This window comes from Lineus longissimus, chromosome 11, assembly GCF_910592395.1.
Source record: "Lineus longissimus chromosome 11, tnLinLong1.2, whole genome shotgun sequence".
Lineage (NCBI taxonomy): Eukaryota > Metazoa > Nemertea > Pilidiophora > Heteronemertea > Lineidae > Lineus > Lineus longissimus.
Window position 1 is genome coordinate 17169420 of NC_088318.1, and position 18006 is coordinate 17187425.

General features: G+C 42.1%; 3 protein-coding genes across 4 annotated transcripts in view; 1 reads left to right on the forward strand and 2 right to left on the reverse strand.

Moving 5' to 3' along the window:
• Nucleotides 1-1212: 1212 nt before the first annotated feature.
• On the reverse strand, nt 1213-5274 carry LOC135495942 (uncharacterized). Its single transcript, XM_064784981.1, has 5 exons — nt 5136-5274; nt 3267-4729; nt 2326-2540; nt 1761-1859; nt 1213-1478 (listed from the first exon to the last, which is right to left on the reverse strand). Exons 2-5 carry the CDS (start codon nt 4664-4666, stop codon nt 1294-1296), a joined length of 1899 nt encoding a protein of 632 aa, XP_064641051.1. The 5' UTR covers nt 4667-4729; nt 5136-5274; the 3' UTR covers nt 1213-1293.
• Nucleotides 5275-8662: 3388 nt separating this feature from the next.
• On the reverse strand, nt 8663-12386 carry LOC135495720 (ATPase WRNIP1-like). Its single transcript, XM_064784591.1, has 7 exons — nt 11642-12386; nt 11200-11394; nt 10779-10987; nt 10322-10563; nt 9804-10039; nt 9367-9532; nt 8663-9116 (listed from the first exon to the last, which is right to left on the reverse strand). Exons 1-7 carry the CDS (start codon nt 12311-12313, stop codon nt 9022-9024), a joined length of 1815 nt encoding a protein of 604 aa, XP_064640661.1. The 5' UTR covers nt 12314-12386; the 3' UTR covers nt 8663-9021.
• Nucleotides 12387-12596: 210 nt separating this feature from the next.
• Nucleotides 12597-18006, forward strand: part of LOC135495706 (uncharacterized) — a 61737-nt gene continuing 56327 nt past the window's right edge. For both annotated transcript variants that reach the window (XM_064784566.1, XM_064784567.1), the window contains exons 1-2: nt 12597-12697; nt 14733-14888. In XM_064784566.1, the coding sequence (XP_064640636.1) occupies nt 14783-14888 (106 nt within the window). In that variant the 5' untranslated portion in view covers nt 12597-12697; nt 14733-14782. The remainder of the gene's footprint in view (nt 12698-14732; nt 14889-18006) is intronic.

Here is an 18006-nt window from a genome sequence, read left to right on the forward strand (position 1 = left end):
GTCCCTGATTGGCAACCAGTGGGTGTCCCTGATTGAGACGGGCTACAGCCAGTTGATGTCCATGGTTGTGACAGAGAACAGGCTGCAAACAGTAGATTTAGAGATGGTCCTCGGTAGCTAATCGGAAATCTTCTCACCAGTTGATATCTAGATTGGAGGCCTACTATTACGGCAGTGTGGTGTCTTCTTTCACTTGATGCATGGTGTCCTGGGGGTCTAGCTCCCTTGACTTCATATTTCATGGCCAGTTGGTTGGTGAGAAGGAAATGTCAACAAAGAAAGAAGAAAGGCATTTTTTGGAAAGAAATAAATTCGTGTTACATTGTATTCTACAAAGTTGGACGTTTTGCTTGGCGGTCACTACACAACAAAATATATATACCAATTCATGCACACATTATATACATAATATAATAGAGTAAAAATGTGAAACTGCAGAATAAAAACACCCAAGCTGTCCATCCCCAAGCTTTGAATCATCACTGCCAACAGTAACAGTTTTAACTGATAGTGTCCGGGGGTGACTGATTCAGTCATTCGTTTTAATGAAGGACATAGTTCACTACAGAACCATACCATAATCCACAATACACTACCATAGACCACTTTTCCAGGGGGACATCCCCAAGACTATTGAAAACAGCAAAAGAAAAAACTTCATCCGGCATTTCCAGGTTGGACCCCTTGGCTGCCGGGCTACAAACTACATGTACTATGCAAAGAGATGGTAAATTAGTCTATAGTCTGAGCATATCTTGATGTGAGGAAGGTCTTGCAAATGGTGCTGGCTTTTATGCACAAAGGATCTTTCCACAGAAAATTGATTTCATTCATTGTATTAGCATGTGCTCGAGATGCTGGGAATTCCATCTCCGCTTGGCTACTGGGTTATTGTCCTCCGCATCATGTGCAGTATATTTCAGATGGTGTTCGAGGACCATGACTCCTCTGACACACATGTACATGTAACTCTCACATACTTTTATAGATTGGTGCAATGAGATCAGTGCAGTCAGATGTGACAATCTACTCACACGGAACAATCGTTTTGTAATGTGTACAGCACATGGTGTAAGACCTGGGGTCAAAACCGTGTATTTAGTGGAGTCTCCGAAAAACGAATTTTTCATGCAGATATTGGACGAAAGGTGGTGTAATGCCCCCTCCCTCAACCCCACAGAGAGTCTATAATTATTGCCCCCCCCCCTCCATCACCAAAATGTTAACGACTCTTGGGGTATCCGAGCCGAAGTGCAACACCGGGCATCGTTCTCTTCTCCTATTGGAGTAAAACTACGTGTAGGAGTCATCTTCGAAGACTATTTTCTTGCCACTGCCCTCCTTGGCGTGACTTACGAGCCAATAGGTGGTCATATTCCCCTTGCCTTTCACCTGGATGGTTCCTCGTAACTGGATGATAAACCCACCAATGGAATCGAGCACATTTTTCGTTGCCTCGCTGATGTGGATTTTTTCGGCTGAAAAGGGAAAGCGGCGAAGACAGAGGGTAAAAGGAGGGTAAACTTGGGAATGGGTTTTTTGGTGAGTGGAGGACAAGCCTGGTCGCCACAATGCGCCGCCACGGTTACACTATAGGCTCATGCCGTACCGTTGAATAGCGAAATTTCGAGTCCCTACCATGCATTTGTTTTTTTTTGCTGACGAAAATCGCAGCGTAGCCTGTGCATGAGCCTGGCATTCTCCGAAACAAGGAAAGGACTGTAGCGTGCAGCTACATATAAGTGCGTGGAAGCCTTTACCTTCTCCCATTGACTCCATCCTGGAAGCTGTATTGACTGTGTCGCCGAACAGACAGTACCGAGGCATCTTGGTGCCAACGACACCAGCAACACACGGACCTGCAAGAAGTGAAGATATTAAAGACACTTAGTGAATTATTTATTCCTAAACCTAAACCACTCAAGATATTTTTGCCGATGGCCGACGCCTCCCCAGTAATCCCTCAAAGACAATTCCTCCCTGAAACCATCCAGACCCTTGTTGAATTCATCTAAGGAAGATATTACTGAGGACAGCACTGTTACCTCCACGGACATTTTCATTGAGCTTATATCCCAACGGATAAGCCTATTTCATGACCGAAACAATAACCCCGCCCTGAAAAATGTGTTCTCGGGGACAAACATTGTCCAGACATTTACTCCTCAATGATTCCCCGCCTCCCGAGACAATGCAATCCATCCCCATCCCAATGACTGTTATTTCCATGAAATGTCATTCATCTCCTGTCGATCTCCCTACAAATTATATATCAACCCAAGCTGCCATATATATCATTAGGGGCATGACTTTAGCACAACGAACCTGAGTGCAAACCTATCCGAAGAAGGAGGGATTCATTCGGTCTGTGTGGAACCTTAAATTTTCGGACGGACTCGCGTAACTCCAGGGCCATTTTGCTGATTTCCGATGCATGCATGTCGCCGTTTTTTTCTGGAAGTCCTGATACAACCATATAAGCATCTCCTATCGTCTCCACCTTATAGACGTCATATCTCTCGATTGTGTCGTCGAAAAGACTGTGGATCGGAAGGAAAATAAACCATTTTTAGATCCGCGGGACAACTTTTAGAAAAGCCGAATCTACGCGCTCCACCTCAGCCAATATAACCCCCCCCCCCCCCACGCACACACACACATACACCAACCACGACCCCATCCACTGGATCTCGTTTTTTTCGAGTTATTGGTATCGATTCTCTCAATGATGAGATGTAACCTTGACACTCCTTACAAGTCCAGAAAATGAGCAATACATCAAATTATGATCTGCAGCATGTAAGCCACATCATGCCAGTGTATAATCAGCGGGTTTTTATACCTGCTATACACCACCCGCCTCTCCCATGAGACCGCCCAACAGATAATCCTACCATGAACTGCTTTTTCATGCATATCGCTCAGTATTGTCTCTGATTAGGTTGAGCTAGTGAACGCCCATCAATGACCTTGCGGCATCGCGCTCCATCCAAACCATGTCAACGACCTTCATGTATACCCCTCCCAATAGGCCCTTGCCGGGCTGCGGAGGTACATACCGTGCGGCAGCGCGCTCCATCTAAACCTATATCCACCCTATGCAGTGGTGATATGCAGGCCTGCCTGCTCTCAGAGGACAAAGTCACAACCAGTATGCAGAGATGGACCGGATTTTAGCTCACTTCAGGTTTTACTCTAATATGCTGTAGTATTTACCTCTTAAGAGTGAGACACGCCAACAAGGTTACACACGAATAGCAACTTACGTATAAAGTTCATTGAGTAAGTTGACCACCTCCAGAGGGGTGCTCTGGGCAGAGAGATCCGTGAATCCCTTGATATCACTGAAATAGATGGTAGACTGGTCGTAATACTCCGCAGAAACGGACCGACCACTTCTCAACGAATCGGCAACAGTTTTCGGCAACATTGAATACAATAGTTTCTCCGTCCTCTTCTTCTCCTCCTTGAGTTCCTTTGTTTTGACGGTGAGAGTTAGCGCGAAGTGTTGGATTGCGTGAGTTATATTGTACATACAGGACGAGTACCAGATTCCTAGAATCAGACAAACTACAGTCACGACCACCATCACCAAGCCATAGATTATCAGAGAACCTTTCGTTGACTCGACCAAGTCGTATAAAGATTTGGTAATGTCGGCTGCTAAAACTCTGTGTGATGTCTTGATCACTTCGATACTTTCGGTCATGTGGCCGAACCACGATGTGCTCAAGATGTGACGTTCCTTCTCCGTCATGTTGGTGCACAGTTTAACGAAGTCAGCCAAATGAATCTGGGCATAGAATGTCTTCAATTCGGTGAAAAGGTCCTGGTGTTTTTCGTTTTCTAAATCCATATGTTTGCGGAAGAGTTTACTGTATGTCAAAGCGGTTGAGAGGAATACTTCCTCTTCTGCTTGTAGCGTTATAAACCAGGCATAATTTTCTCTGCTGAAGCCGCAAAGATTGAAATACGTCGTCCCCAAAGCCCGTTGTATCCCTACTGAATCCGTCGCCCGCAACAAACTGTTCTGAGCGACGATATCCTTCCACAGATTCCCATCGAACGGGAGAACAATTTGCTCAGTTACGGCGTTTTGAAACTGTAGCGTGATCTCACTGTAGAACTGAATCCCATCTACAAAAGACTTGCAACAGTTAACGACGTACTCCCGTCTCTGCTCTTTCAAATTCCTCCAAATTTCTGACTTCGTGGTCAGGTTTTTATCCCTGATGCTTATCGACGGTAAATATTCAATGCCATCAAGCAACTTGTCTACTGCTGCTTGTTGTTCCTGTAGATCCTTCAAATTTTGCTTGTTAGACGCGTTCGAACTGAGATACATTGCTGTTAAACCTCTCTCCACTTGTAAGCTCAACACAATGTCGAACAGCTTCATGTCTGTTGAGATTTCTGCTAAAGCTTCTAAACTAGAAGTGTTGACGTTCACAGCGTTTGCCAACGATACAGCTGCAATAACGATTAATGCGACTATTGGTAGTAGAATCACCATCAGCATCTTTGCGAATTGTCCGGCTTTGTTGTTATTGTGTTGTTGCAGGATTTCCCGAATGTTGGCCATTTCTGCGCTGGCGACAGAGCTGAGACTAATGTTGGAGTTGCCATTATGGTTTTCTTGCTGCGGATGAATGGAATTCCTCGGCATTTTGGTTTCAGCGTCATTTCTCTTTACCTTACATGGTTCTTTGTTGGTCGTAGCAATTTGGTCCTGGAAATCAAAAGATATTTGAATTAGACGAGTTAGCCTATTGTGATATTTTAGTTTGGTGTATGAACTAAAATGTGCGTGACAAGAAAGTTGACAGCCGAATGTTGACTGCAAAGAACGGCTGGCTGAAAACAGATATTTTGCTGAAAATAACTCCGACAAATTGACGAATTAAGTGATTTGATGAGAAAGTGCGGAGGGGGGAGATTAAAAAGAAAAAGGACGAGCAGATATCGATCATCGCGGCGTTCGATGTTACATATGAAGTAAAAGACACTTGAAATATTGATAGCGTTTCTTGAGATGAGATTATTGGAAAGCTGAAAGATCTCGCCCAAAAAGAAAGATATCATCCAAATATACGCCAAAACGTTTGCTGACACTTTGAATATGAATTTCAACATACCATGATAAACGATTGATATCCAAAATTAGCCTGACCGGATGGATAAATCAAATAGACTGTTTAAGCTAGTCGCACTGTACATGTACGTCTGCTGTCGTTGTGAGATTATGTTCGACTGATGTTATTCAAAGGGTTCCTTTTAAAAATACCTCTAACTGGTACGTTCGTGCATCAAAATGTGATCCCGAAGTCAGAAGATTCACCTTTTATTGAAAATTGAAATAGAATGTAAACTAACGCCAAACTGAGCTGCTAATCACAATCGAAGCGAATGGAGTCGGATGCCGCCGTCCGTCATAATCACCGCGATCCGGCGCAGTTGAGGATGCAAAGTTACATGACCCTGATGAGTTGCCCAGAGACAAAATCGATACTAGCAGATTGGTTGAAAGCCAGTTCTTCGTCATGTTCATGAAAGCTATCTACAGGTGTTCGTTTTGATTCATTCCTTGTAAAAGAAATTAGTAACGCCTGACCTCGAACTACACTCGGACCCTTCGCAGCAAGCTGTTAGTGAGATTTCACCATGTTGTGATAATAGCGACAAATAGCACTTCAGGGTCAACTTTCTTTCATAAACCCGTAAACTTTTGAACCTAAGACTAAACCTATTCGATCACAACATCACATCGTAATCAACGCCTCGCTGCTGACGGAACCCTCACTGCTGGGGACTTTGACCATGTTAATGTTGGCCAAGAGATCAGTTGGCAAACGCATCATCATTAGACGTCAGAACAATTCAGCTAATTAGCACTCTCTGGATGTGGATGGATTTCCATGTGTTGCTTTCTGATTCGGAGAATGAGAACAGTCTCTGGTGTTCTGTTAGGAGTAGCTCAGATGTTGGTGATTGAAACTAAGTGTGGACGGTAACTGGGCAGCCGACAGTTTTGTGGTGATGCCGTAATTGGCCCTAACAAAATTCTGTCAGAAACAGAAAGGAATGACTTTTTTTGATCTATTTTAGTCTCCTTTTGAAGGTCCAAATGACTAGACTACGTCTAAAGTTAGCACATATGCATGGCCAACATCAGAATGATGAGTAGGACCGGCGAGAAGGACCTCAATATTTGATAATATAAGGGTCATCAATATATATTATGATTAGACATACTTGGTGCCATTCACAGAATATCACAGGAGATACACCTTATAACAACCGAGATGAATTCAAGCCGTTGATATTCAATATACTTCATAAATATAGGTTTTGACCTTTAAACAATTTTATAGTATATTTCAGTACATTCCTCACACATATAGCTACCTCAGTCATCACTATGTATAAGAAAGAGTATCAGGATAATTGATTTATATTATTGATCAAGTCTGTTTATGTTGGACATCAATGAAACAGCTATAATTTTCCAAACTGTCAATAAAGAGCCAAGCTGACAATGATCACCGTGTTCTGCTTGAAGCTTCCAATAAAAATCAATGCCATCACTAACTACTCAAAACTGTCGATAAGTAAAGGACGAAACATGTCGCGTTTCATATTAATGTAGTCGCTGTATCTATATCTAACTAGTTTCATAGAAATCAGTGAATTTAAAGTCAACGGTAACTTTAGAACAGAGCGTTAAAAAACGCACATATTCGTATTACATGTACGTTTAAAGTCATACCCATTTGCTAGTCTACTGCCGACAATGATTAAACCTGAGATGAGGACCAGGCCGCGGCATCTCAAGGAAAGAAACCAAGACACATCAACTCTCATATAATTTACTTACCGACCGCTGATTTTTAAGTACTCCCGCTGCCGGAACATCAAATGTTCTCTCCGATTCCGTCAATTTTACCGCGGTGATGGTCGCACCTATATTGACAGAAAAGTCTTGAAGCAGAGGAAGTACCTGAAGCTGTCGCCGACAGTCTGCTGCTCTTATAGTATCCTAAAGCAGTCTCCCTCACGTCCTAAAAATATTAACTTCAGCAGACAACTCTTTAAAGGGGGACTATAGACAGGAACAGTGGGGGTGGGGGTGGGGTGGGGTGACTAATATGCACAGTAAGGGGACTGGGACATGTTTGATTCACCACTAAATATATTCCTAGTCGAACAAGCGTGAATAATATTGACATAACATGTGTGCCAAATAGTCACTTTCTAACCTCAGTATGCGGTACATAGTCGAGGAAAGTACAAGAATATAATTCACATATAACATGTGCTGTGAGATGGGCGAGACCCCTATTGGCAACTTCGTGTAACTTTATCTTAAAGAATGTATACCTAACAGCTGCTACCTATAGAATCCCTTTAACCGCCAGCCAATGCCTAAATCTGCGTTCGTACTCCTGCCAATCTGGAATACTCCCTGGCCGAAAGATCTTTTTACAAACGGGCTTCCAACTGACATCGGCTGCCACATGCTGCTCGAGCTCCATTTATAATCTGTCTACTGACGCAACTGTAAAAAAATCATAATTTTCTTCACTCCAGTACCCCGCTTTAATGATCACGCTAATTAATCATTGAATTGCGGATCATTAGGATGACGCAATGTACTGTCCCGGGAGTCTAGCGGTTATCAGATTCTTGTCCGTCAAGAACGACTGATCGGCAATGGTTGACTTAGCGCCAAGTTAGTATTAATTAGTGATTGACAGGTCCAACCAGTTTCCCTGGAACTATTTATGTAGAGGCTCTAAGAGCATTTGACTGAAATTTTCAGTCACTATAAAGCCCTTCTTCATCAGGCCGCCGAGGCTGACGGCATTCGTCCGGGATGGGTCGACAGATCATCCTTCATTGATGCTGGCCCATTGAAAAAGGTTCCGACCCACAGTAATTTTACATCAGCTCGAAAGGTTCACTGGAGTATGAAGGACGTTGGAGCCTTCGTGTCAAGATAACCACCCTAGCGCTGGCTCATTAGACGATACAACCCGCGCATCTTGAGTTACCTTGGGTAGCAATTAGCAAAATGCTGGTAGCAAAAAGGCATTTGCCCATTCACTCGAAATTTACCGTTGGATGACTAAATAAAGTCTATCCCAAATCGATATCAGTGCCCCATGGAAAAGTCGCTTCTCGATTGATTTATTTCCTTGATATTGTGGAAATAACATGTTTTGATCGACAAATCCGTCGTATGTACAAGTACCCGGGCCATGTATATGCGACAATTGCAAGGATTTTCTACTTAATCATGCGATTCCGCACGACTGCATGGTCAGATGGCCTATGAAGTTATCAATGGAAGACAGTTTCAAGATCGATAATTTGCGCTCGGACAGGTGAACAGGGAGATGAGCACATCCTTAGCTCATGGAGATGACTGCCAGAGCCATCTGGCTTTCATGAAGAGACGTCAGGACATCTGTTCGTCTTACAAAGTTGAGTGGTATGGTGCTTGCAGTCAGAAGGCAATCTTACTCCTCGTGACCCATGCGTATATCTCAAGTTCCGTATCAAATTTCCCAGTCACTGGTGGAACTTTAGTCCAGACTCAGCTGAGTCTTTGTAAACAGAAGCAAAAGCTACAGCATTGTTGATATAAAACTTTTATTTAGCACAAATTTTAGAATCACATAAGTTGATTTATTTTGAAAGCAACCCGTCACCTCTAAAGTTCCAAGTCTGGTCCTGGTTGGGGACAGACTTCCATGTTGATAACCCCCTACTATGGCCTGTTCTCTGATTTCCTCTCAATTGCACAATATTTTCTCACAAGCAAATAGTGTCATTGTTTATATTCAGATCTAAATGGAATGAGACAATCTACAGAGACAGAAATGTCATCTTGTGAGATCCCAGCACCTCATGGTGTTAACGTACAGGATGAGGTTTTCCTTGTCGACACAATACCTCCAAACCGTGCCACAAAAACTGTCATCAAAGCACACTTATTCCATGTGGTGTTGTTCATCACTGTCATTCTTTAAAGAAATTGACACCATCCAAGCAGTCGGGTAGATATGTCTGTTGCCCTCCTTGTGCATGTGAATAATTATATCCCTTACCATAACCTGAAATATACAAGGAACAAAATAAGCTATTTGATAAAAATCTGAAATTGTTATGATTAGAAGTCAATTTGAGTCTGTTGCAATGTAATACTTGGTGAAAACCTGACAGGCCTCATCATTCAGAGCACTTTACTTTTACCTATTTCGAGTTGACCTGTGCCCGTAATAAATTCACTGGAGTGAAAGTGACCCTGGCTCTCTTTCCTTAACAGGCCTATTAACTTTGCAAAAACATGCACGTCTTTCTTACCTAAGTCCTTCATCATTTTTGTCGAAGCATTTCTGAGATGTAACGGCACCCCTGGCAATGGTCCCTCATGGTTCTTGATAGATTCCACGACGTTCCTGTATGCGCCGTAGACCTCAAACGACTTGGGAGCCCGGGCGAGGTACACAGCACACTGGGCTAAGATGACCTGTAGTACAAGTATACAAGGTTATTTCACACAGAGATGGATACATACTTTACAGTGACCCATCACAGCGTAATGTTTATGCTTAGAAGAACAGTATTCAGATGAACACAACATTATTTTGTTGAAAGACTTTACCCACAGTTTTTGAAAACATTATTGACAAACTTTCCTTTCCTAGGACAGGAAAGGAATTTGATTCTCCAGGGTGAGGATTAAAGGTAAATGTATCAATGAATGGTAAATGAAAAAATGAATTAATTTGTGTCCTTACATCACATTCAGGATAGCCAAGAGAATGCGTCGCCTGGAAAGCTGCCATAGCGTGCGTCAACGCCATGGGATCGGCAAGACCGATATCTTCACTGGCCGTCCTTACAAGCCTCCGGGCAATGAAGAGTGGATCCTCTCCGCCTTGTAGCATCCGTGCTAACCAATAGATGGCACCGTTAGAATCTGAACCCCGGATAGATTTCTGGAGGGCTGATGCACAATTGTAATGTTCCTCACCTGCAAAGAACATCTTCATTTTACACTTTCTCATTTCGGCACATCCCACCCCTAAGGTACAGCCAAGCTTCTCAGCAGTTAACCACAGATATCAGGCCACTATTCAAACCAAAGAAACTCCCTAGAAATGAACAGATGGCAGCACCAACTGCACAACAAAACTACCAACAGCAAAGTTGTTTGATTTGACCCATGATTGCAACCCAGCCTGGACCCATTTGTCTGACAACCCAGCAGTAATGCAGCTATGCAACGCCACCTCAAGCAAGATCACTCACTCACCAGCCCGGTCATACTGAACATGTGATCGCTGTAGACCTTCCTTTATATCCGCCACTGTCAACACCACCGAATCTCCACAATCACCGTCCGGTCCTTGAGCACCTGTCCGACATTTGAAAGAACTCCGGACCATTTTTGATTGGACTATTGTCTCTAAGCCATTCAAAGCTATCCTGGCATCGCCATCAGACATGGCGGCTAAATACCTCAGCGCATCCTGCTCGACTGTCAGTACATTGGAACTGAAGACAAAAAGATTCACGCATAAGGATTGCATCAAAACACAGTATGTACCAACATTTGATGGGGCTGATTCTGTTGTCTCAACACAGAGGCCATTTGGGTAGCATGTTTAAGCCCACCAGTAACGATACACTAAATCTCATACCAAGATTACTAGCCCTTCAAGAAAAACATTCTACGAGTGGTAGAATCTAGCAATTGAAAATAAACTAACCTTTCGGCATTCTCAATACCTTTAACTCTTATCCCAAGTTCCTTGATCCCCCTCTTCAACACGCATTCTATATTCTCTATGCCGAGTTTCTCTAGGACTATCACCCTACATCGACTCATAAGGGAATTGTTTACTTGGAAAGATGGATTTTCTGTTGTAGCTCCGATGAATATAATGGTCCCATCCTCAATATGAGGCAAAAATGTATCCTGAAAAAAAGAGGATTGTCTCATCAGATGTATTGTAGTCTCCTCTTGACCGTGCCTCCTTATCTGGGCTAATACCAACTCGGAATTTCTCCGGTTGTGACATTGTCCTGTCCTTGAGGAGACATCAAAATAATTTGGCCATGACCAGATTCTTTATGAAAAACTCAAACTCTTTTCTGTTGTTTTAGAACATCTTATGTTATGATCTTCACCTGTTGAAGTTTGTTGAACCGATGTATTTCATCAACAAAGAGAATAGTTCCCCTCTTGAACATTTTTTGTTCATTCTTGGCGACTTTGATGACCTCTGTCACATCAGCCTTACAAGCACTGGTCGCTGAAAGTTGGACAAATCTAGTGTTCTGTCTGTCTTTGCAGTGGGCAGCTATAATCTTTGCTAGGGTGGTCTGGAAGAATACAACATAGAGTATGATATATTTAAAGAATTATTGCGATGAACATCCAATTTAGTTTAGTATCCTTCAGAACTACAAGTCTGTCATATTCTACGGAATAAGGTATAGTCAGAGAACATAAATCCATGTTAGTGCATTGTTTCAATGGCTCAAATTATCCCATAGCTCATGATTCCATTTCTGAAAGTAAACGTAATAAATTGAGGGGACACGTTGCCAAATGAAAATCTGTCTGTACCTTGCCACATCCAGGTGGTCCCCAAAGCAGCATGGACGGGATTCGAGTAGCCTCCAAGAGGACTCGTAACATACTCCCACGCCCCAACACTTCAGCCTGGCCAACAAAGTCCTCCAGAGTTTTAGGCCTCAGCCTTTCTGCCAGGGGTTTGAAATCTGTTCTAAGTCCACTCTTCATATTCTTGCAGTCATTAGGGACTGACATCTCACAAGGGCCAAACTTTGATCCATTTTCTTTAGGTGTAGGTTTCGCTTGAAATGAGTGTGATTGTGTATCAGTCCGGTTCTGAGATTGTTTACCAACACGTACCCCTATCACTTTGGGTTTTATTGGTTTAGACCGCACATTGAAAAAGTTCCCTGAATCCAGTGTAGATGTCTGCGTTGGGGGAGAATTGGCCGTTCGGGAAGACGACAACGATGTTGGTGTAAACTTCATCTGCTTCAAGTTCGTTTTAGGATTTCCCCGAAAAGTTTGTATGGAGTTCTGTGGTGGTGACATAGAGAGACCTGGACTGGCTCTAGGCACAGGCCTAGGGACAACTCCATCATCATTATCATGCTTCAGAATGCTCACATCATCACTCACATCAGAACTTGACAAGTTGAAGTTGCCATCTCTGGACAAAACTTCTTCGACTTTGCACTTCTTTTTCGGTGGAAGATTGTCCATGACAACACATTCTCCCGAATCTGCATCATCTACATCATCACCAAGACCATTAAAACACTGATCAACATGTGCATTGATTGATTTTAAAGGCAATTCTTGCTGACAAATCGGGCAAGCAACTTTTGCAGAAGCCATTATGTTTGAATCGATTGCTCTTTTGTTCCGTTGTTACCGATATTCCGAGTAAGTGCAAATCCATACTAGCCGTAGTTAGCCGCACGCTGTCTTTATTACACCGTCTTGTGCTGCCCTCGCATTGAAACCGGCTCGTGCCCGGAATGAGGTAAGAGTCGCACAGGTTATCTGTGGAGATAGACGTTTTCAAAAGGCGCGGATATTTCAATCTTCTAAACTTTGGAGTAGGTTATTAGAGTGGGAATTGTGGTGAGTAAACTCTGTCTAGCTTTCATTTTTCATTTTTCCTTATGTCTTTGTTTTTAGGATTGTCTAAGATGGGATGACCTGACCTTTTTGTGTTATAGCTCGTTTAGGCTGGCCTGATCTGAAGTGGAAGCTATTGCTTAGATGCTCATAATGATATCATTGCGGATCATTTATATGTAGTATCATCTCTCCCTTGTGCTCAACCAATGTCAAAGAGTCGTGAGGACCAGTTTAATAGTTTGAGCATATACGATTCTCTTACATTAGCATAATTTTCTGTGTGTCTGATCACACCCATTATTTGTGAAAGCCTGTTATTAATGAGATTTGAGGTCTTAAAATTGGGTTAAAAAGTAAAAAAACAGTTAATGTTGCAGTAGAACCTCTCTTAGCGGACACCTCTCACACACTAGTTTTGGTCCCAAATTGGTTGTTGCCATTCAATTTGAGCACCTCTCTATAAGGACTGCATCTGGTTCAAGCGTCGGTCATCTCAGCAGCAGGGAGACCTATAGGTCTCTTCATAGCTTTGATACTGCTATAGCCTGTCAGTTTGGCAATGGGCCAATTGAAAAAAAGTAACCTGCTTCCCACAGCCGGCACAGACAAATAGGTACAGTAACTTTTCATGTAACCTCCTCGGGTTACCCATGTCCTGAGGACAGTTCCATTTCGATGTTTTTATCACACCTGGTTTGGTTTATCTGCCAGGATGAATAATCAGCTCTGTTTAACTCTTTTGTATCAGAAGAGGAAGTCTGTTGCCTAAACTACTGTGTGGTAAACTCGTGAAAGGGTGTTGACATCTATTGATATGACACTTTCTAATAAAACAGTATCAACAATCGAAAAATATCTGGGGCAACTTTCAATGTTTGCTATGGAATTTTGCGATGTCCAATGTATCTTTTTATTGTGTATTTTTCTGAGGCTACTTTGAGAGATGTCACATGCAATGTTCCGGGCCTGGGAGAGATGGAGATGACTTTTCTACCCATGAAAGGAAGGATTTAGTGACTCTTTGCCAACACTGAAGAATTCCTTATTCCTTGGATGAAATGTCAGGAGGGCATTGTGCTCAGCTGGGAAAACACATGGCGTTGTGGTTCTGCAGAGAAAAAGTCTGATACAGATTTCAGATAACCGAGTATTTCAATAGAAAGCTTAGCCTGTTACATCTCAATTATAGTACTGGCCAGGGTGGAAACTATGCCCTTCACAGAACGTCTCACCTCGGTAAAGGGACTATTTATATGCGATCGCAGAGCCTTGTGTTTGAAGATGTTTACAGCCTGAAGCAGTTGGCCTTTCATGCCTTTGGTCGATTCCACAGATAAAAAATTTAGATTGATTTTAATAGATAACTGAATATTTCATCTCAAGCTTAGCCCGTCATGACATCTCAATACTATGACGTTCAGTTGCCCTCGAGATCAATGAATTTGTGGGAAGTCCTTGTGATCGCAGCCAGATCAAGTGGGGGATTATTCATCCAATAAAGGGCGCACTTTGCACGGCGCATGATTTTAGCCTGATGCTCTGATGTCGCCCCAGGGACATGCATCGTGACACAATCTGTTAACCCCGAACATCTTAATCTTAGAGAGCATGTGATTTGTATCCAAATGATCGTTAGCGTCGTGAGTCAACATGTGCTCTGAGTAATCAGAATCTACGTTCTTCTGTCGCCACTTGATGCGCATTCCATGTTTCTTTGATGCCGATGTATCAGCATTGAAGTGGGGTTGAAAAAATCATGTGAGGAACAAAAAAATGAGCATGGGTGATGATTGAGCCTGTCAAACTCAAGACGCGTTGATTATTAATTTCCCATTTTATTGCATGATTGTAATTTGTCTTTTGCAAGCATCTGGCTGAACGTGACTTTAAAAGAACCTCCTTCAGGAGCCCTAGGGGTGCAGAAGTTCTTTCACCAAGGTTTCCTTTGAAAAATATGGTGAAATAGTGACTCGAAATTGTCCGAGTTATAATTCCAAGTCATTTCGTTATATTTTATTTTCTTTCTTTCTTTTAGTTTCAGGTCTGTCTTGCACTAGCATCGACTGAGGATGACGTCCGGTTGATATGTTGGACTTGTTGGATATCTGCGCAGAGATGCCCCATGTCTTAATGAGATTACTCATCTTCGGTGCTCTATCTTCAATCCTCCACATCACAAATGGACAAAAAGGTAGGAAGTTACTTTAATCGTGAAATTAAGTGATCTTTTCCCATTTTCTTCATCATTATCATGACATTCCTGAGGAATTTTGAAGGGGCATTTGAACTGAGCTGAAGAGGTGTTGTCTGTGTGTTTTTAGGAAATTATTTATCTTCAGTGCTCTGGTCTCAATTCAATCATTAATAATGTACAAAAGTGTCAAATACAGCACACTTAGATATGTCTGTATCACTTGCAAGCTAGGGTGACGCCGAATTGAATATCTCTTATTTTGAGCATGATTGAGTGACTCGTTTGGTGCGTGCGCTGGCGTGACGTTCAGTCATCGTCGCAGGAACTTTGGGATTACGGGGTGAACATCCATCAAAATAAACTACAAATTAGCCGTGCACGGGGTAATGGAGTCATCCAAATATTATTGGGATGTCTCGCCAAGTGATCGAGGAGATTCGCGGTTGCCGATTCAGGTCACTGGCGAGGTGATTCAGCCCAATGCGTGACAGGGGGTCAGTGTTTTCATTCTGTCCATTGGAATTCACCCCGGCCTGTTGCCCGTCGATATTACCTAAGCTTTATTGGCCTGTGGTCATACTATAACCCTACTTTGATGATTACTACATATCCTAAAGGGGTTAAATTGCTACATCTCATGACAGGAGTTTTCCTTCAGAGAAATAACTATGAATAAAATTCATAAAATGACTATGAAAAACATTTATCGCTAAGATCCACCCGTGACATCAGCCGGATCATTAAACCCAATCAAACTAAAATATCCCTAATTATGCTAATTACCAAAAGAAATTATCTGCAATCATTACTTCCATTGAAAGCAATGCTATATCACTAATTGGATTTAAATTGGAGTGAATTTCATTTTTGCCAGTGTGCTTTGAAACTGATTGCACTATTGATTGGTTGCTTATGTCCTTTAGGGGACGGGATGAAGCTCTCAATGAGATCGTCTAACTCCATGGAAATTGATATCCAATGTAATATCCTTCAAAATAAACTAAAGAAAGGTATAAGGCTAGTTTAACCCTCTAAGTGGTGACGGCAGCATCTTTACCCTGCTATATGCATGATATTTTTCATTTCGAAGATATTCCTTTGGTGACAAGTCTCATGATAAAATCCACAGCAGAGCTTTTTAAAGGCTAACACTCGTTATTAAATATGAAGAGCGTTCTCCTTTAAAATCCACAATCTGTTTGTACTCCTAATTCTGGACAGTCAATCATCGACTGATCAGGTGATGGAATCAGCAAAGTTCAATTCTTGTCCGACCAATTTCGCGAACACTTAGATGAGAATAACACACCTAACGTAAAAGTTACTCAGCCATTCTCAGACTGAAACCGCCCAAACAGAATTGATGTTGCTCATGTCAGTTTAAAAGGGCGCTGTTTATATCTCGTTTAACGCCCATTGCTTCCTTGATGTCGACATTGTCCAGACCTAATCGCTCGCTAACTCCATGATCTATTGGCTCCGATTGTTAAACTGACTGTGTCTTTAGTCTGGTATTGCATCCAAAGGAATCGGATGAGCCGCTATTGGATTTTTGATTCGATTTCTCCTCAGTAGCTGAATAGCTTTAGGTCCGTCCTGGCCGAGGGCTGTTCACTTTATGTTATGGAGATTGACGTATTCCGGATGGACATTTCCGCTATCGACGAAGCTGCTGCGAGAATATTTGACTGTCAGAGCTGCGCACTTTCTCAGCTGCTCTGACCTGATCCGAGCCGGTCTGTTTTGCCTACATTGTACAGCAATCTTTTAAACTTTATCTCTATGTAAGTTTTCTAATAGCGGCAAGAATGTGCCGAACTCTCAAACAAATTTGGGACTGACGATGTTTCTTCATTTTGAGCAGAAAAAGATAAGTGAAAAAACCTGTGGACTTTTTGAGGGGTTACGATTCGAGGTCTTCTTATTGCGTTAGCTCTAGCACAAGCCCATGTAGTTTTCATCCTGTCCAAAACCCTATTAATTGTTGTAAGTATTTAGACTCATTATTCTTAAGTAGGCCTATATAAAAACAATAAGAATATTTGTCACGATTGCTTGAAAATTGCTGAATTGGGGAAACAAAATCGTGTCAATATGCTTATTTTCATCCGTAGCACTCAGTGGAAGTAAACAATTATTATCCCATCATTCTGACTATTCGGACAATAATCGTTGGGATAATTAGCAAAATTGCCTCAGCCAGCTTATTCAATTATCCTATACCGGACTATTTGTTGAAAATATCATGAAGAGGGTAAATATGATTGTCGACAAATCGTATGGCGGTAATTTGGGGAAATATTTGGTATACATATATGCTGAACAAAGTTCGAACAATTTGGCCAGCAACAAGATGGAAATGGATGATCTTGGACTTAAAAATCCCAAGTGAGTGCTGTGTAAGAAACTCCTTCATATCCCCATGAAGCCCTTCAATACTTCATGTAAAATGCTTTGAGATTAAAGGACTATATCAATATGTTCATGAGAAAAAAAACTTAATTTCTGTGTCACTCGAACAACTTGGGTTGCCATTTAGAATCTCGCCGTTGCGTGATAAACTCTACCCACTCACACCCGTCAACATAACGGCCATTTTGTTCACAGGAGAGATCGATGGTCGCTGTTTCGATGAGAATAGATCACTTTGGTGTCACTTGTTATGGGTTGTCTTGATGAATATTTGATTGTGTTTGATTGCGAGTGATTTAGCTGAGCATCCTGTAAATAAATCTCTATCATTTTGTCGGCAGTAGGACGTCATGGGAATCCGAGTGGGCATTGTTGACACACTTCAGTTCATTTGGTGGAATAATGTACCCTGGAGTTCTGTTTGCAACAGACTTCTGACTCCGGTATGATAAAAAAAACTTCATCAAACGCTTTTTTAATGAAAATTTCTGTATTGAAGTGGAGAATCCCATGGCATTACATATGCAGTTTTTTTTGCATAATATTTAGAAGAACAGGTGGTTGTGAAACTAGTTGATGGGATTAAATGAATCCCGTGGCATTTGCAAAAATTAAAGCTAATCAAAAGATGGACAACAGTGTGCCAAAACCAGGTTTGTCTTGTAATATACTTTAGCCTTTTGGGTTCGTCCGGACGAAGGAA